The 20995-nt window shown below is 36.0% G+C and overlaps 1 protein-coding gene across 4 annotated transcripts in view; it reads left to right on the forward strand.

Annotated features, from left to right (window-relative positions):
- The window catches only part of KCNN2 (potassium calcium-activated channel subfamily N member 2), a 173317-nt gene that overhangs the window by 84328 nt on the left and 67994 nt on the right, over window positions 1-20995 (forward strand). For 3 of the 4 annotated variants that reach the window (XM_074533515.1, XM_074533516.1, XM_074533514.1), the window contains one exon: window positions 13649-13790. In XM_074533515.1, coding sequence (XP_074389616.1) covers window positions 13649-13790 — 142 coding nt within the window. Of the gene's footprint in view, window positions 1-13648; window positions 13791-20450; window positions 20594-20995 lie in introns of all 4 variants that reach the window. The other variant, XR_012578288.1, reaches the window with a different exon arrangement.

Raw genomic sequence — 20995 nt, forward strand, 5'->3', positions numbered from 1 at the left:
TTTCTAGTACATACAGAGGGGATGTAGGACATGAGTTCTAGAGAAGAGAAGCTGCTGTCTTGGCCAGCTCTGGCAAAAAGTACAGCAGAGCATGGAAGGTATTTTGGTTATAATCAGTTGTGCCAGCGGGTCGGTTGCTTTGTGTTGAATTCAGTGTTTGAATTTGCGTTGAATGCAGCACGCCTGAGGGAGGAGCCTGGCCGTGGGTTTGTGGCACCACATGCCTCCCCAGCTGCTGTGGGGTGGGAGGCTGTGCTCTGCTGCAGGTGCTCTTTGCAATTGCAGCCATCGAGCTTCAGGCTTCTTTTGGTAGCTACAGAAGGATGACATTAACCTTTGTTCCATGTTCTTCAGTCACCGCATTCTTTGTTTTTATTGAACAACCTGAATTTACCAGTTTGAAGACACTCTAGTTTAATTGGCCTGACTTGTCCAGAATTGTCTGAAATATATACACGGACCTTAGTGTCAGTTCAGGAGCTGGACTATACATTTTTTGGGCAGGCAGTAGTACATGTGGAAAACAATCTTGCAAAATATTTACAGTAAATAATAGCCTTCTAATAAAAACAATGTATCTTTTCACTGCATTTCAGAAAGAGGATACTTGATGTTCTAATTCCTTGAGTTAAAGGTGACCTCTTATTATTTTGTATTAAAAAGAATGCAGTGGATGTAATAGGCAAAGCTTCTCACAGTCTGAAATCAGAGATACAACATTCTCTGAAATCGAACAGAGATTTCAGAATAAGTATTCATGCCCAAATGACTTTTCTTTTTAACTCTGTTTTTAATCATTCATCTTTTCAGAAAATCACGATACACCTTCAGACTAATGAGCTTCTAAAATTGTAACCCTGACTGTTTAAACTTTGATGTTAAATTGCAGTCTTTCACAGTAGATTCTTTCCAAGGCATTTAAAGGCAAATTATATGTTACATTTAGTTAATTGAACGCCTTGATACTTGTCAGCTCTCAGTAATACCTTCTGCATTAATTTTCATCCTTTCCCAAGCCTTCCCACAAGGATTTAACAAAAAAATGTGCATGATAGTTCTTAATAATACTGCTTTTAGAGTGGTATTTTCTCCTTGCAAGCAGATCACATCAGTTGCTTTCCTTGTTCCTTGTGTGCTGGGAGGCAGAAGACCTGCTGATGCAGTCAGTGTACCTCAGCAGGACACTGTTGTCCTTCAGTGATTGTATTTCTGAAGTGGACTACGATTTCTCTTGATTTTTAGAAAATCACGTATATCACAGATAATAGGCAAAGAAGCAGATGCCATGTCCTGAGCTAGTATCTGCAGGAAACACAACCATCTGTACTGGGAATTACATATTCTATTGGTTTATTTTCTTTTTTTTTTTCAAAGGAAAACAAAAATGTAGACTGCAATAATGTTAGCTTGGATTTAGTAGGATCAACCCTAGCACTCTTCCGTTATTGAGGTATCAGTGGTAGTAGCATTTTTGGTAGTATAGAACACTGGAGTGAAGGTTTTGTTATACCAACAAAAGTATGGTAAATATACAAATAATGTGTAAAGTCAAAAAGAAAAAAGCAGTGCATATTTTTTGGTGACAAACTGCATTATTTACTGACAAAAAAAAGGTGTTCTGTTTGTTGAAATAGCATGAGCTGGAGAATCCAACCTACAGTTCTGTTGTGACCTTGACCAAAGTCATTTAAGCTCTTTGTGATTACATCATGCATAGAATCATGTTTACTGCTGTTGCTTGGTCTGATGTCCCTGTTCCGAATAACAAAATTTATTTGAACTTTGTGGGCAAAGGATTCTACTAAAGTGTGATTGCAGTGCTGATGTTTTATATTGTTTTAAATTATTGTGCAGGTAGTGATGCAATCTAGATATACTCATACTGAGAAACCAGGTGAGAGGTATGAAAATAGAGGAAATGTTGTAAATTCTGCATGCTTACATTTTTCTTTCTCATGCTTTTGGATAGGATATTCAGAATAGGTAAGCCATTCCCTGCTGAAGTCCTTGTGGCTGTACCACTGTTCCACATGTACTTCTCTAGTCAGGACTCCAGAATCTGGGAGACGAATTGGCTGAAGCTGTACATCATGGAAAAGAAAGACTATAGATTTCATGTATTTTCCAGGGATCTTTAATCCATGTAGTTGGAATTCTTTTTCTTCTCCCCCTTTAAGAGAGTCACAACTGAATTTTTGGAACTCAAAGGATGCATCTAGAGAAAACCAAGGGGTTTTTCTTTTAAACATGAAAGATAATTTTTCTTTTAGTCACATCATGGTTTTAAGTTCTTTAAAAGGTAACACTCAAATGTAGTTGAATTCTTACAGGAAAAGTTTTCTGTGTATACCTCTATCTATCTATCTATCTATCTATCTATCTATCTATCTATCTATCTGTCTATCTGTCTATCTATCTGTCTGTCTATCTGTCTATCTATTGATCTACCTATCTTCAACATATCCTTGTTTTACATTTTTAAAGTGAAAGTTTTGTAGCTTCAGAGATACAGCTTAGTTACAACATGGCCTGTACTCTACTCAAATGAGACAGACATCTACAGCTCAGTGTCTAGTTTTTCTTTTCCAAAACAAATATGCTGAGATCTCAGACTTGTTTTTTCTTTAATGTCATCGACTTCTGGTAATGGAATAAAGTGTCTTTGACCTGCAAGAAATTTTTCATTTCTCATTTAAAATGAAGAGGGAAGAAAGCCCCAAATAAATATCTCTTTTGTTGCTTTTTGCATTGCTTTCAAGTTATAATTTCAGATACTTTTTATGAAGCAGGGCAACTGAAACAGTTAAAATACCATAAAAGTTGCAGCTCTCCAGTCACATTTGGAGTTCTTAAAAATGCTTGGGATTCTTTTTTTCAACTGGATTGAGTTTTTCTCATATTTGTAAATCTTGCAAGTCAAACAAGTGAATAAGGGAGGCTTAATAGCTCCCAAAGAGCACCATTCTTGCTAGAAAAAGACCTGCTTGTGCATATTACACTTTCTCGGTATTTGTCCCATCAGTGAACTCATCTCATCTCTAGGGCTAAGAGAGCATTGTAAATTAGATTTCTAGTTTATTTAACATCTCATCTTCCAGCGTGTTGTTGTAACTTAATGCTAATTATGTTGGCAGCCTTTGTGAAGCATTAAACACTCTGAAAAACAAATAATTAGTAAGAGTTAAAATTAAATTGAGTTTTCCTAACAAGCAGTCCCAAAGCTTAATGTTCCCACTGTGTACATTCTTAGTTAAGCATAGTCCCTGATTATGTGCTTGCCTGTTTAAATCTTGACCAAGGAACTGGGTTGAAGCATGAAAGTCACATAGATAACTCACATATCTGCTGTATGATTTCCAGAGAATTTGCCACTGGTGTAAACAATAGGCATTAAATAATTTCTGGTTTATTAATGGACTCTTCCAACGCGTTTTACATGTAGACTCTAAGACACATGCTTCAAGTGTAGATAGCACAAAAGGTAAGTTCTGCTGCCACATCAACCAGAGTACTCCCCTCCATTAAAAAAAGAGTGAAAATATGTGGATTTTTTTTTTTTTTTGAAAAATGTCATCTGCTTAAGTTCCTTTGGAGCACAGAATTTCATTCTTTCTTCAGCGCTTCATTGAAAGCAGTTAAAATGCAGTCAGAAAGTCTTGAATGAAGGCCAAGATATCTGGCAACAAAATGGTTTTGGTAAAAAAAAGTTCATTAGAAAGTGTTCTGTCATGTTCATAGTCTTCAGAGCAAATAGTAAAAGGTCCTTTGTTTTTTGTAAATGTTTGTCATTAAAATGAAGACGATCACTACAAAAGTTATTCTGTACTGAAAGCAAATGGAAAACAAATTGAAAATGCAAGGTTTTTTTCTGTCTGACAAGCAAAACATCAAATTTTACTATTTTTTAATGTCTAAAGGGGGGGAAAAAGTGCAAGGTTCAGACTACATAAAATCTTACACTGACAGTATGACAGAATTTGTTGAGAACATGTCAAGGCCTGAAATAGAGCAAAGAAAACCATAATTGCATCTAGCATATTTAACATATTATGGTGAACATCTCTTAAGCCTTTTCTTTTTGGTTACATTTAGGTGGGCAACACATCTGTCTTCAAATGTGACACTGCAGAGGTCTGTATAAGCAAATGAGGATGATGTTCCTTTATTACCACGCCAGAGTAAAGTACTACATGTAGCCCTATTGCACTATTTCTAGCCTATCTGAAATTGTGGTATTCTCTCAACTTGCATTTCCCTTGAGGCCCGTGTGGCAGAAGTCCATCCTGCAGCTGGTCTGTGTGAGCTGAGTCTGCTGTAAGACATGGTGAAAGAGTCACAGGAATGTCTTCTGTGTAGATAACCTTTCTCAATCCCTCTAAATGAACATCTCTATGTTAATCACAAAAATTGACTCCAAAGTATTTTCCTAGCCTTCTGACTGGTTTGACAAAGAGAACAAAATTTCAAAATCTCATGCTGAGATTTCATATGTAAAAAGTAAGTGGGAAATATTTGTTACAAGTGCTTTCTTTGAAAGAACATTGAAGGTGTAGTCCCCAATACTTTACTAATGAACTGTTAGTGAGATCTGGTACAACTTTCAGCTGACTCTCAAAAGTATATAGACATTGGGTTTGGAATTGTCTTTAGAAATATTCAGTAAAATCTGTTTAGTTTCAAGCAGTGACTTACAGAAGCTAAAGTGTAAATACAGTCATTCCTTTTTATAAAATAAATTAAAATTTAATCAACAGTAAGTTCAATTTGGCTGGTTTAAGTTAAGCATATAGCTGCAGCAGTCTTCCTGATACAGAGTGGTAAACTGGTCCCCAGTTCTAACTCAATGAAACTTGCACTGACTGCAAGCTTCTGCTCTGATCTAAACAAAATAAATTCTGTCTAGATTTTTTTAAATGTTTATTTGTAAATTGCTGTCTTATTTAAACCAGTTTTATTCTCCAGTTTATCCAGAACATACATTTTGATTAATCCAGTATTCTGTTTTCAGTTCTAAAGGAAGGGGAATTGGCGTGTTATTTATTTTATTTTATTTTAGTCATCTGTTCCTAATGTCCATTACATTAGAGAACTTGCATATGTTGGTAAAATTGTTGATATCCCAATGAACTTTGGACAAAAAACCCCAAACTAGCAGGCTTTATGACCATGAGCTTGTGCTTCAATTCTTTTTATAGATGGTAATACATCAGCTACAGAACTAATAAATTTTGTGATGGTAAATTAGTTCCATTACAGAAAAATGCATTGAGAATGCTCTGTTTGTTGGAAAATCTTTTTGAAGAACTCAGCATAATCTTTGCTATATAATTTCACCTCCTTCTGTTTTCTCCATCCATAAAAGGCTAACTTTTACCTTGCTCTGCTGTTTTATGTCAGAAAAAAAAAAGGTATGTTTCATGTAAAGTCCGTTGTGATGAATTCTATTTGTACTCTCTAAAATTTTATTTCTAAAATTTTTCTTCAGAAAACTAATTCAGAATCTTTAGATATCAGTTGATTCTGATGATCTCAATTTAAAAAAAATCTTTCCTTCTTCTGAGAGAGGTTCAGGTATAAAATAGTAACAGGGGAAATGCAAAATGCAAGATAAGGGAAAATTTTAGAAGGGTTAGAATTAGTTGCCAGTGAATATAATGATTCACAGTAGAGCTCATTAAGAAACTCTTTGATTTTGAATTATTCATATTTTTATCATAACACAGCTTTAGCCAGTGCTTTTGCGGACCTCAAAAAATTAAAGGAAAGCAAACTTTAGAAATAAAATTCCTTCTCATTTATTGACAAATTTTAGTGATTAGACTTTGTGAAAAATAGGGATGTAAATAAATATGCAGGCATGTCTTTTAAAATTAAGATTAAAAAGTACTGAAAAACAAGAATTTTTCCTCAAGATTGCTTATCTCACTTCAGTTTCCTTCTTCCATTTTCATATATTTTTATATCACATTAACTGCATATTTGTAGTAGCTTACTTTACAGAACAATTTATGATAAAGATCATATACAGAACTACAGGAGGAGCAGCTCTTGGATATTTCAGATTTTATTTGTAATAGTTAGTGTGTTTGCAGTCACTGTCCTTTCTGGATTACTTGTTGAATTTTGCTTTCAAAGCAGACTTAATGTTTACTCAAAGTGTAACTTGTCAAGGATTTTAACATACACATTCCTTTTATCAGCTTTTTTCTCAAGCTTTTCAGATGGTATGTCTCTCCACTGGATTAAAGAGTCATTTTAAATTTGATTTTAAATTCAAATACCTTCAAAAACATATTCTTAGGTACTTTGACAGCCTGTATACTAACAGGTAGAACAGTGAGATGGAGATGCTGATGTAAAGCAGCTTTGTGCTTAAGAAGAGCTTGACAATGAGTTCACTCCCCATGGTCAGTGCTCTCTTCACTAAGCTGCTAAAGTAATAAAAGAATGTCAACTACTCATTTTTCCTGTGCTTTGTGCAAAGCCTGATGCATTTAAGAGGCTATTTTGCCTCTTTTGGATATGCCACTATTTTTGGCAAAATGAAGAATTTCGGTGCAATTTTTTAATGTCTAATTTAAGAGAATTATTTTCAAACATGCGAGTCATTATAGAGGACTTTGAGTTCATTGGGTTTTAGCCAGAGCTTTGGGCATACAGGCTAATCAAACTGGGAAGTTGGGAGCTGGGAGCTCACAAGGTGAAGGCCACCAAAATAATCATCAGCTGTAAAAAAAAATCTTAACATCATCCAAAGAGTCTGTCAGAGAGCTATGAAAAATTAAAATGTCATATTTCATTTCCAAAAAAATTAGGTTAAAAATGCTATGCCAGTGAGGTATTTTATGCTGTGACCAGTTGTGCTTTCCATTGGAAAAGATACTAATGTGTTTTCTGTGAAGACCAAAAAGTCACATGTGATTATGGAATTGTGGAGCACATTGTAATACATATGCCAAAGTCCATGAGTAAGGATATTTTTTCATACCATACTGTTGTGGTGCTGATTGCTATTCCTGATCCAGCAACTAATATCAACCATTAGAGCCTGATTTTGCCTCTTAAAGCTTATGTAAAGGATACTTAGTTATTCTGCAGAGTCTGGGTGTGTATATAGAAACTGGGAAAGGCTAGAGAATTGAGTTTTTAAAATCTAAAGGCCCTCCTTTGGAACAAGCAAACTCTTTTTATTGGTGACAGAATATTATCAAATGTAAAGAAACAGAGCTGGGAAATACTGAAATCCTGACCCTGCTCTGCAACATGAAGATAGATCTTTCTGAAGGAAGAAGGTGTGAATATAACAAAATGTGTTAGTCCAAATACTTAAGCTTAAGTAGGATTTTGTACACAGAATAATAATTGTAAGTTTTTTGAAATGAGAAGAGTCAGTCATGGAACCTTTGTGACAGCTGCTGCTGTTAATCCCAGCTTTCACCTCTGGGAGATACAGAGGTATTCTTATATGCCTTACATTCTGTTCCGTTGTGCACATTTAACTTCATTAAAATGAGCCATGTTTAGGCACAGTGAACCTAATTATTTTTCAGAACAGTCAGATTATATGTTTAAAAAACACTTCTGTAGGCAAAGCTCAGGACTTTTTGTAGAGCTTTCCAAGAGCTTTAGGTGTATTCTTTATTCTGCTGAGTCACAACAAATCACAACTTCAGTTATGCCACTGCAGGAACAAAATAGCTTGAAACTGCCGAAAAGAACACAGTGGGAGTAAGAATATGCCTGTACTGGGGGATTAGTACCAAAACTGGGGCTTGAGGAGAGGTGGGTGCATTTCTTAATTGAGGCAAGAAAATATTCTCCTTAAACTCTCTAGAAACTTTGATAAGACACATTATTTTTTCACATAGTCAAGACCTTCTGAAGCAGTAGTCACCACTTTATTTGCAGGATTACTTTTTGATACATTGATACTGAGCTTTCCTATCTTTATTTCTATTCTTTCGAGTGGTTTGCTGTCTATCACAAATTTAAACCTTTCCCAATTTCCCAATACTTACAGAATTGATTCAACAGATTCTCCTTAACATTCTTAACACTATTATTTGAAAGCATATTAAAAAAAAAAAAAATCAGGTACTTTTAAGGAGCTTCAGCTGCTTTTTTGCTTGTAACTGAATGGCTTCTGTTGGAAAGATGGAAAATATTCACAGGTATAGGGATTTAGCACAGCATTAGCTCTCTACAGCACCACTGAAGACAAGGCTGCCACCAGTGGAAGACAAATAAAGGCTTGGCATCCTTAGTAAAAATGGCATTTAATTCTTATTTCTTATTCTTTACTGGTGGGTTATCTGTTGCTCACTCAAGCATTGATGGGTGGCTATCTGATAGAGGCTAGGGGTAATTTTATGTCTTTACTCTTATAGTTAAATTATAGTTTATATTAAAAATAATGGAAAATTTTCTTAAAACATACTAGCTCACCCATCTGATTTTGTGTTGGTTTTTCTCCCCATGTCCTTTTGTTTTCTTTTAGATTATATTTTTCATTCATCTTAGCAAATAACATAGATAACATACTAATTACATAGAATACTTCACATTTCTTGGTTTTATTAGCTTTTTGTAAATAGCCTGAAAATGCTCATTTTTCCAAGCTGCCCTTCTGATCCTAAGCCCATCAAGGAAGGCAAAATTTCCTCCATTGACTTTGGATATTTGGAGTCATCCCCACTGTTCCTTGCATGTGCCATTATGGATTTCTTCTTTCTTTTAAACAGGAGGAAGGGAGAAGGAATACAAAGACATCTCTGCTATCATCACAGATAAAATGCTGCTGGTACTAACCATCTAACTGAGAGTAAAAAGACACAGTAACAGAATGGTCTGATACTGTGGGGAGCTCTAATAGGTGGTTAGATCGATCAGTTCCTCAACAGAGCCTTGACAAGTTCTGATTTACTGGGATAAGCCTGTTTCCAGCTGTTAATAGTCTAAAAGATTTTAACATTTGACAAAAAAACCCCTCAGCCTGAATTGCCATTGCCAGGACTTCTTCTTGATTATGGTAAAAGCGGCAGAAATGGTCATCTTTTCAATAAATTTTAGTTCTTTCCTTGACTTGTTCAAGGAGGCAAAACCAAAAATAGCAAAGTTATCAGAGGCTGTTTATGGAGGCAAGAGTAACTGAATTGGAACTGCTCAGTGTGAATTAATGCACTGGTGGTCAAACTTAATGTTATACTTGATTACTTCTTATTAAGCTCTTTTTAAGATGAATGTGTCTTAAATGTCCAGATGTGAATTTGTGATAATTGTGTGCAGCTAAAAGCAGATGTTCTACCAATTAAATGAAACTTCATCATATACAAACAGGGAAGGGAAACAGTACTGAAAATCATGACACTAACAGTGAAAGCAGGAGACTGCTGTTTGATAAAGAATTTGAAATATTTCTTTGACAAACAAAGCCACTGCAGCATTGTCGCCTGAGGAATATATTTCTATTTTTCTGAGATGAGTTGTAAAACTCCCACTCAGTTTGGCTTGAGAAAGAATTGAGCCATGCTATTTTTTCACAAATATAATCATTCAGCTATTTTTGGTTTAAATTAGAGTGGTGTCAAGACTTATATATGCTGATTGGTGAGAACTGGATGGTGGTGTTTCACAGGATGATGATTGCCTGGTGAATAGTGTGTTCCAGCTGCAGCACTGCCTGCCTGCTGACATATCCCTTATTAGAAAAGAAGTGTGATAAATAATTCTTATGCCTGTGTGACTTCAGCCAATGATTTTTGTACACTGCAGGAACACACAGGTTTTGTAAATGACCCTTTATTCTGTGGCTGTGTGAGTCTGGGTGTAATCAAGAAAATCAAACTGTATATAGATGCAGTTTTAATACAGTTTAATACTAGTTCTTATCTTCAAGTGATTCACGATCTTTCTTAGGAAGCTTTTTATTGATTAAGAATAATGGACTTCAAATATTTATATGAATATGTTTGCCGTGACTAATTTAAAAAGTAAAAAAATATAAAAATAAAAACCTGTATATAAATAAGAATTAATGACAACAAATCTTCCATTTTGGAATTTGAATGGTCATGACAAGATTCTGCTTTGTGTGAAACTCTTCACTAAAAGGAAATCTTTGTTTCTACTTCTTTAATTCTGAGCTTTCAGGTTTCCTAGCTTTTCATAGTAAAGTGTTTTCCTATTGGGTTTCAGAAGTTTCAGATGTAGAATGAAAGGATACTTTGGGAAAACTACAGTTGAATATTGGAATGTGTTACACCCAAGCTGTCTTTCAGTCCAGCTGGCATGAGGAGATGTTTGTAGTGGCGTGTGGTTACTGACAGAGAGCAGGACAGCTCTGCTCCAGTGCTGGTGTGGTTGGCTTTTCTGCTCTCTATAACGTCCACTGGCATTGGCTCTACTGGGGATAATCTCAGTGGTGAAGTGAAAGATACACTTGTAGGAATGGCTTTTATGTGGTCTTCTGGTGATTTCTGGAGCCACACATTGGAGATGCTCTTATAGAAAATCATGACAAAGTTTAACTTCTGTTGTGACCATTTTGCTACTCCCCTGCATAAATGGACAAGTTCACTCTTTGATGCTGGGATAACTTTGAAAACACGTCGAAGGTCAGTGGGTTGATTTCTTTCCCCTTCTTCAAAAGAAAGCAATTTAAATGCCTGTGGTGTTAGTTTTTAGCCATTTCCATGACTGTACAAATAAAGATTCTGCAATACTGCTTTCTTAAGCTATTGCTTTTTCTGCTTTGATGCAGATAAAATAATATTTTTTTTACCTGATTGTGGACACAGGGTAGCAGAAGACTGTCCTGACTTTCCTGGTTCAGGCTTGAGTCCCAGGTGATAGTGGTGCCTGGTGACTTTATAAAGTACTTGGAAATCTCTGCTGACACGACAGTAATCTTATGAAAATCCAAAGCGTGTAGACATACACCAGAACTGCTAACCAAAGAGATTAAAAAATCTTAAGTGAGGTTTCAAAATAGATGAGACAAGATTAAACTACCTGCTTAAAAATATGTCAAAGAAATTACAGGATTATCATGAGAGTGATACCCTTTTATACTGTCTCAATTTTACCTACAGATTTTTAACTTGAGAAGTCAGCCCTTCAACTTTCCATGTACAGTTGCAAGAGAAAAAGTTTTGAGTTTTTTTTGAAATATTAAATTAGGCAAATTATGTAATTTGCATGCTTTACTGTGCTTGAGCAGTTGCAGCAATAACTGCAACTATTTCATGTCCTCCCATAGTCTTTGTTTCTTAATCACAGTAAATTCATTAATAAGTACTGCTGATGATTTTTAAATTAAGCATGCAACATTTGATTGCTGAACTATAGCCTTAAAATCATAACTAGGTGAAAATACTCTGAGTAGGGAATCCAAGACGCCTGACCTAACAACTAGGATGGAAACATTTAAACAGGTCCTTGAATTGTGTATGTCAAGATAAATATTGATGTAGATAGCTTTAATGAATAGTTAATCTAGGGAAGCTTAATTGTCTCCATGTCTCCAAAGAAGCTTGTAAAACTTCTGATGTGCCTTTTAAAATTTATGTCACCTTTTTTAAAGAACCTATGTGTTGGTTGGCGTGTGTGTTTTCTGACATGGGTAAAAGGATACGCAGATGAAGACTCCCATTTTCTCTTCCCTTTCTCTTCAAGACTTAAGAAAGTAGTTTTAATATTCTTATGGGTTATCTGTTTCTGGAACTTAGTGAGTTGTCTTTGATTCTTCTGTTTTCCGTCATATGAAGCATGGAAGTGATCAGGTTCAAAATCCAAAGAGAGGCATTAAAGAAATGTTTTATAAATATTTATGTGGGCATTTCTTAATATTTGCCTGAATTGCTAACCTTAGAATGTAGTGTAGCTTTAGTACCCTTCTGTGAAGTTCATCCAGATCCTATGGATCGTATCTCATGATACTCTGTATGGGTTACCATGATAGGTACACAGGCTTTCTTCTTGCCTCCTGGATAGGACAAATGCGTTTCTCTCTCTGTATTCATATATTTATTTCACAGCTGTTACTTGCTATGATTCTTGAGTGGAGACTAAAATCCCTAACATTTAGTGCAGTCTAGAACAGAAACAATGTCCAGTTGTGCTTTGCTACATGCAAAGCTCTGTGGTCATGAGCTAAATCTGCCATTCTTTTTTTTAACTCTTTTTGCTGTTGTGGTTATCATTGCTGATGTCCTTAGGACCTCCAAATGTGGACTTCTACTACATTTTTCTAAGTTTTGTTCTAGGCAAAACAGAAAAATCTGCATAAAGTATGTGAGAGACAACACTGACACCAGGAGAGAGGAAAATCCAGGTGAAGTGTGGAACAGACTTGATTGGAGTGATTGCTGTGGTCTCTGGCAGTCAAAGAGCTTTTATGTTGTTGTAATCATCAGAGCATAGGTGGGACTTTGAAGATAGTATTTTGCAGACATTTATGGTGAATATCTTACATGTGTGAGAACAGGGAATTTCCTGAGAGTGCCTCTGTGCTTGCTCTGCATTCTTGGTCCATCACGGAGACTGCAGTCCAGACAGGAAGGAAACAGAAGCGGTTATTTCAGTTGTGGGAAGCAGGTTGTTTACGGATTTGTGAACTAATTAAATAAATGGCCCTCTGTGACCCCCTGTGAGACACGGATTTAGGGACTGGCTAAAATAATACCCTTGGGGAATCTAACAGCATTTAGTTAACCTGAGGCTTCACAGCAGCTGCAGGGGTGATTGCAACCTTGAGTCTGCAGTGGCTGCTGCAGATAGTCTCTATGGCAGGGCTGCCCTGTCCAGGAAGCAAAATTCCACCCTACTTTAGCCTATTAGGCTTTTTTTTCCCATCACAGAGTGAATGGTGACAACAGTCTTTTAAACATAAAATGTATCTTCACCTTCTATTCGGTATATATGTCATGTGGAGACAAGATTATTTGTCTAAACTTAGCAGTTTTCGGAAAGGAAAAATGAACATATTCTACTATAATATTGAAACTAAGTCAAGAAACAGCACATTGTGAAATTTCACATAATAGCTGACTAAAACACTAAAGGGAGTTTTTGCTATATTTAAGGTAAACATCTTTTGGTGGTGAGAAATACAATGGCATACTTTTTTATTTACCTTGAACTTGTAGAAGGAGGGAGAAGACCGTGGGTTGTCTAAGTCAGCATTTATGTGTTCTTTTAGTATTGGATTTCTGATCATAGAGTTGCATTCAGGCCAAGGAGATGAAGATGTACTCTGCTGTCTGGTTGTGCACACAACCCGTTCTGACTCTCATATTTGCCTCAGACTGCAACACCTGTGGTGTTCTGGGGTCTTTTGCTGCTGCAGAGCATTACCAGGACTTGTACCCCTGGTGAAGATATTATGTTAAAAACAAAGAGGTTTCTGATGCTTTACAGTAATAACCAAATACTGAATTATAAACTATTTCTACTACTGGTGTTATTTTTATATCTTCTGATCCATTACTGCTCCTGTATTTGAGTTATATTTAATTCCTTACAGCTGCTTTTAAAATGATATTGTAAACAAAAATGGTTGTATGGACCAGTCAATGCATTTTTTTTCAGAGAGCACAATAGTTTAGCAAATGTTTTCATGATAAAGAAATTGTTTTCTTCTTCTTTTCAGATACCATGACCAACAGGATGTTACTAGCAATTTCCTTGGAGCAATGTGGTTGATTTCAATAACTTTTCTATCCATTGGATATGGGGATATGGTACCAAATACATACTGTGGAAAAGGGGTCTGTTTACTTACTGGAATCATGGTGAGTGAATTTGTTAATTGGATATGAGATTGTGATTGCTGTTAATTAATTTGAAATTAAGCCAAAAACTATTTGTAGTCATAAAGAAATATTCATCAGCTGTCTTGTAGAGGGTGTACTTAATCAGGCCATACCCAAAGTCTTTCATTCCTAGTAATAAAAGAGTTTTCTTTTTCTTTAAGCAAAAATTTAGCAGCTGTGTAATGAAATACAGAGAAACAAATTGCACCCTGACATAATTCAGAAATCTCAGTAAAGTCTTCCATTAAATGTTAAGGTATCATATCATCTTGATGATCTTTGGGCATGTATAATTGGACCATTACTAATAACGGATCTTCAGTTATGAATTTCTTAATTTCTTATGAGTTTCTTAGAATTAATCACAAAGAGACAAAATGGTGGCTAAATTCTTAAAATTCTTTTGTTTGAGTACAGTTTTCTACTCTTTCTTACGAGTCTAATAACATATTATTCATAGCAGTCCATTGCTTTAAGTGGAATGATGTTATGCTATTTGAACAGTAAGACCTTTTGCTACCATTGATACCATGCAGCAATTGTTAGGTTGTGCATGCTCAATATATATTTATTAAGTGCATTTTGTGTCTGTTTTTAATTTTTTGTACTGCACCATTTGGTCAAAGTTGGGCAGGGAGTAAGGCAATGTATTGTGATGGTTGGAAAATTTACAGTTATCTACAGTAAATTAGATGTAAACAAGTTCTGGACTCTGCCACCCTCATTTGTACCAACTTCTGTGTAAATGGCCCTGTGAATGAGAAAGCCTGAATGATTGTCATGTATGTACAGTATGCAACAATAACATACATACTTCCTTATGATTTTTTGCCCCTGATTATAAGTAATGCATGTATAAATAATCTGCTTCTATTAAAACAACTATATTGGGATTATGGCTGAAAGCAAATACCATCAAAGCATCGTCCCTTTTGAGCACACAGGTTGACAGAAGATTCATTTATAATAAGTGTACATTTTATGTCCAGAGAGAAAAAAAAACTGCTTTTTTTTTTTTTTGTAAGGTTTAAGGATTTTTTTAAACAAATGCTTCAAAATAATCTTTTAAAAAAACCTGATAGGTTTCAGCTTATTGGCATTTATTGATAAAGATTGATAAAGATTTCCAATATATTTTCAAAAGGTGGTAAATGCATATCTCCTTAAATACAGAGTTTGCAGTAGAGTTGAAAGGTACAGCCTAAAAGCAGAGGAAGGACTCACAGGGCTTTTTTAAAGGCTCTTGGCTGAGCTCAAATTTGCCATCTTCTGGGGTGTTTACCTTTGCTCCTTTCTGCGTTGGATATTGATGCCAGAGAGAATTAAATGTGGTAATAAATTCTAGGAAAAGGGATGGAGAAGCAGTGTTTATTGCCACCTTGCAGGGCAGGGATTGCAGAATTGACAGAATCCTCATGCAAAGTCACTTCCACTGCTTCCGTGGAAAAGTCAAGTATGGATTTATAAGTTCTGCAGCAGCTTTGGAGGAGCAAAGGCTCCAATCAGAATGTCGTGGTAATGAATTTGGGAAAACGAGCCAAGTAGCTCCTCCTGTGTTATGATAGGTAAAACAATAGAAAGACTAACCACTAACTGCATTAAAGTAATCTTTGAGATAAAAAAACATGGAACAATGAGAAAAAGTCAGATGCTGGAATTATTCTGGGTTTTTTGGTACTTGCCTTTTGTTTTGTTTTGTTTTGTTTTTATAAAGGACCTGAGTAGTATGAAGATTGGCACAGTAAATATAATAATGAACTCTCTTCTAGACAAACCTGTAATACCGAAAAGCTTACTGGTCTTGAATATCATTCTTTAAAACCAATTACTCTCTGAAACTTGTACAGTAACTAATTATTGTTTGTTGTGGAAAATATAAAATCCCAAAAGAACAGACCTAGATTTTTATTTTAATAGGAGCAATTGATGATCTAATTAAAAGACACACAAAGGTAACTGTTGAATGGATCTAGTAAAATAAAAAACATATATTGGCTTTTAAGAGGTAAAGTGTAATTCCCTAGCATGTGAAGCAGCAAATGCATTGGATTAGTGTGATCAATGCTGCTGAGTGTATGCTTTTGGGTAAGGTCCCTATTAAAATGGATGGAAGGGGGAATAAACAGAAATACATGTGAATACAAGAGTAGTTATGCAGACAACTGAAGAATTATTACTGGCTTTGTGGAACTGGTGGCCCAAGGAAGCCTACTTTGGTGTCTTGATCCCTAGGGATCAAGAAGGAAGGTAGACCTCTGCCTCAGGAATTGCTTTCTGTGCAATGGAAATGGGAGTGCTCAGGCTGAGCTCTGCCTTGTATGCCAGCCTGAGAAGTGGACTTTGTGCAGCCTGCTGGTGGCACCAAGCTGTGTTGGTGATTGACATTGTAACTACTGCTGTCTTCGGTCACTGATGTAAAATGACACCTTTTAAACTCTACAAATGCACACTGCTGGAAAATAGGAAAATATTTACACATATTCAGATTATACCAAATGCCTTGAGAATTGTTGAGAGTAAGATAGCAAACATGTGTCATTAATGTATTAGAGAAATTGGGGGAAAAAACCCCAAAATAAAACAAAAACAAACAAACATTCCCCCCCCCAAAAAACAACCCTGTGAACAAAAAAAGCAAACAATGAAAACTTTTACATTTTGATCTTTCAAAGCACTTAAATGTATGAAACTTTCATAAAAATACTGACACAGCATGTTACAAAGAGGAGACAATGCAGAAATGTTTTACAGTCAAGCAAGTGAAACTGAACTGGGTGCCTCAACTCAATTACCAACCTGTGTTTTTCCAATGAAACTTTACTAGGCAGCAGTCATGGACTGTGGGCCAGGTGGGCTATAAATTGAGAGCAAATGTATTCTCTGCCCATTGTGTTCTTTAGGTAGCTCTGGAAGAGTGTGCTGGATGGATACACATACAGCTGCTATCACTGTTCTCAGAGCAGGATAGAGAGGAAGGAGGGAGACCTGTGGCATCCTCGCCATGCCACGCAGTTTGTTGGTGTACTGAATGTGCATGTGTTTTGTGCCTGCTGGAGCTGCCATGCCTGGTGGTCACTGCACACCCAGGCAGATCTCTCAGTTGCCCATCAGCAAGGTGATCTCAGCTACAGGTGGAACACATTCCTTGTATGGTTCCTAAGTGGAACTGCTGGTGTAGGCGGCACTTCCACTTTTTAAATGGCTCTTTGCATTTCAGGCCTTGGAGTGGTTTGCAAAATTTTCCCTGCTTTATAAGGAGATTAATGAAGTTAGCAAAAATTTAAAGAAGTTCTGTAGAAATTGGTAAGGGGGAGTGTGAGAAGATACGGAAAGCTTCGTAATTATGGACTGTGAGATGGATAACTTTTGCAGACCTTCGTAAGCTTTTGCAGTTACACAAAATAAAACAAGGGCAATCAATTCTTCTGACTGCAAATACAAGGACCTGCTATGAGTTTTAAGAAGGACATTTTTCCTTTTAGACCCAGCATTATGTGGTGAGGTGGTGCTTTTATTGTATGATGCAAAGTTTATGATGCAGAATCTTCCTGCAAAGCCACCCACCAACAGTTAGAAGCAGACACGTAAGAAAAACCTATGTAGCTGCAAATAAAATGGATGAATTGCAATTGTCCTGTCACAGGATGCAGTTGGTTTGGTATAATTCAATGAAGTTTGCTTTAAATGAAATAGATATTATTTCAAGTGTCTGCTTTGCTAATGTAGAAATTATACTTCTCTTGTTGAAATGAACTTCAAAGGGATAATTAGGCTTAGGAAAAAACCAAATAAATACAGAAAGTTTCTTAAATGTATACAATAGCTGTGGACGAGATTTGAGTTTTTCCTTGCAAAAACTTTAAGTCGCATTTTTTAACTACGGTATTTGAAGACCACTCATGTAGATGAAATATTCTTATTAGAGTAGTTGCAATGAAGTCAGTGTGTACAATATGGCTTTAGGAGCAATAGTTTTTATTAGTTCCAAATGGTGAAATCAAAAATTAATATCTCATTTTAAATCCTCTCATGCTGAAGGTTTTATGTCCTTTGCAAATCTGCATTTAGTTCTAAACAATCATGGTTTCTTTGCTATGAATCATGGAAAAAGTGATGAGGATGAGGTGTTTCTGGTTTAAGAACAGAGGACTCTTCATCTAAGACTTAATTGTGATATTTGTGCAAATGATAATTGTAGACAGCCTGGTCTTACCAACAAATACAGAGAACTATCTAACATAGGAATGTGGCACTTAGAGTAGCAGTTTCTAACTGTCCTATTTTTTGTAAGTAGCAAATCTGAACTGTATTACTTTTGAAATTTATTATTTGTTAGATTGTAAGAAAAAAGAGGTGATAAACAAGTAGATTCTAACTGCATAGTTAACATTGTTTGCATATTTTCTGGGCTGAGTCCTGAAAAAGAGAAGAAATAAGGTAAACATCAGATTCAAGCAAATACGGAAATTATTTTATAGAACTTTATGGGTAGTGTACAAAAAGGTCGTAAATTATTGTGCATAATAATGTCTAAAATGTGTGATTTTATGCAAATTTTTGTTCACATTGTTTAATTGCATAGTGTGTCAGAGAAACAATAGTTTATAAAATATAGGAATGTATTTTGAATTACACTTTAAAAACTGAAAAGGTATGATCAAATCAAGTTAAAGCACTGTGGTGCATCAGTCTGTTGATAAGAAGATATCTCAAACATCTAGATCACTGTTCAGTTTTTACTTCTCTGAGAGTACAGAAAATATGAAAAGCTTTTCATTTAATTGATAGCATCTTGGGTCCATGTCTCAGATACGCGCTAGAATGTGATTCAGTAGACTCTGATAATTCAGTAGTAAATATAAGTGACATTAGAACAGATTGTGTTTGTTCCTTCTATCATAGTAGAACTTAAGTACACAACATATTGAGCAGAAATTTTATATGGAGAAGACAGTTAATGATGCCTGCATTCTTAGGGGTAAAGCTATTAAAAGCTGGGCTGCTGAGGAATTTGTCCGCTCTTCTACTATTGTTGTTCCAGCACAACAAATTGCAAAAATGGTAACTTTGGTAGGGAAAAGGTAGTTTGGGATTATTCTATGTCTGTGGCTTGTTGGAGTGAAATTTCTAGCTGAAGTAAAGAATCATAAATTATCAAAATCAAGTTGAGAAGCTTTAAAACATGATCCCTGAAGCCGTGGTTGAGAGGACGTTAATCTGAAAAGAGAGGCAATGGCAGAGGTTTTACTCCATTTGAGTAAACAACACCTCTTGAAAGGTTTCACCATCTTTCAAAACTAAAAAAATTAAGGAAAAAGACTTCTTCAGAAGGTCTTTAGTTCGTTCCAGTAGAGCAGGGAAGTTTTTGAAGTGTCAGAGGACAGAGGAACTTTTTCCCACTGTGGTCTAGTTATGGATGCATTTCAGTAAATTCAAAGGCAATAATTTCCTGGCTGGAATGAGAAGCAGTTGTCTCATGCTTTCATTGTCTACATAGGTATGACTAGAGCTGATGACTGTTGCAGCAAAACTTCTTTGATCTGAGAAAATGTAATTTCATTTGCAATAACCTTACATTTAATACAGCAGTTTTTGTCTACTTTTACACATATTCTCATGAAACTTTTGCATTTGCAACAGAGGTGAAGAACAAGAGCATCGCTGGTAGTTTTCATCCTGAATTATTGAAGTGATGTTTCCCATCAGCCTTATAGGCTGTTAAGCCTGCTCATTTAAGGAAATTAGACTTCAACCCTTGCCCAGCAAAAAAAGTTTTTTATGCGTTTTGGGTTAAACTGTCCAGGGATGTTTAGCTGTTATAACCACTGAAGGTTTACCAGAAGCCCAGTCATCAGGGCATATTCAATTGTCAGGGATTCTGATAATTCTGAAAATTGTCCTAATTTTTGTGACAATCTACATTTACACTACAGTCATTAACACTACAGTCCTTTATAGGTTCCCCTGTAGAAGAGACACTGTCTTCATGTTATGAATCATTATGTCCTGTGTTGTCTCAGATGTCTCTTCTAGTACCCAGCTTTCATTTTTCAAGAAGTTTACTTCACCCTCACTTATGAATACCCACTCTTATGTGTGACACTAGTTAATCAATTTCACATTTATTCATAACATTTGAATGGTCTTCATAATTTTTATTTTTGCAACATTGCCAAAAACCTTATGGACTAATTAGAAGTAAACAAACCTGCTCATCTATTCCTGTATAGATCAGAAATGTTGCAGTAAAATTCTAGATGTGATGCAGACAAACGCCACTGAAGACAATAGTAGCCAGGCAAATATTGAATACATGAAAGTGTAAATAATGCAAAGGTTTTTTAGATCACTCTTTGGTGAGATAACATAGTTGTTGTCCTATTACTCATTTTATTTCAGTCTTGCAAGGTTATACATCTCTCCCAGTAAACAGTGACAAATACAAACCCACATTTATACAGCACCACTTCCCTAGCTTCTGCCTGTGTTGTTTTGGAGAGGTTTTTTTTTACTTCAAGCAACATTTTTTAAAAAATTTTTTCCCCTTCCCTGGTGGTCATATATATCCACCTTTGAGAGAGCCAAATGAACAAAATGCCTGTTTAAATTCTTACAGGATTTTCATTTTATGCAGAGCAGCAGGAGGAATGTTGTGCCTTTTCTGGTGCAGAGCTAAATTTCCCACCAGAACCATATGTCTGCAAAGCGCACCTTCTCTCTCCCTCAGTGGATCCCAAGAGAAATGAGCAAGAAATGTGGCAACTGCCTTCTTTCAGCTACAGGCAAGTATAGCAGGACATTTTTGTGACGCCTACAGCACTTAAGATTGCTCTTCATTCCAGTCCAGTAAACCAGAGATGCCAGGTGATTTGCAACAGAGGCACTGGTACACAGTGTTGCTTCCCTTCTCACCAGCAGCACCGTCCAGGTGGTTGTAGGAGTGACTCAATTCACTGTAGTCTTGTGAAGGTATTTCAGAACCTTATCCAAAAAAAAAACCAAGTGACAACGCCCGAGGCGATTACTTAGGGGACAACAGGGTTTCTCTACTGACCAAATGCTGCTTTCAGTTCTAACTGAAAATGCAGCCAGTGCTAAGCTTTATTTGCCTTAGATAAACACTTGGGTGAAGAGCTGAAAGCTTCTCTGGCTATCAGTAAAACTGCACCTTGACAATAATGTTA

The sequence above is a fragment of the Zonotrichia albicollis genome, chromosome Z (genome assembly GCF_047830755.1).
Source record: "Zonotrichia albicollis isolate bZonAlb1 chromosome Z, bZonAlb1.hap1, whole genome shotgun sequence".
Taxonomy (NCBI): domain Eukaryota; kingdom Metazoa; phylum Chordata; class Aves; order Passeriformes; family Passerellidae; genus Zonotrichia; species Zonotrichia albicollis.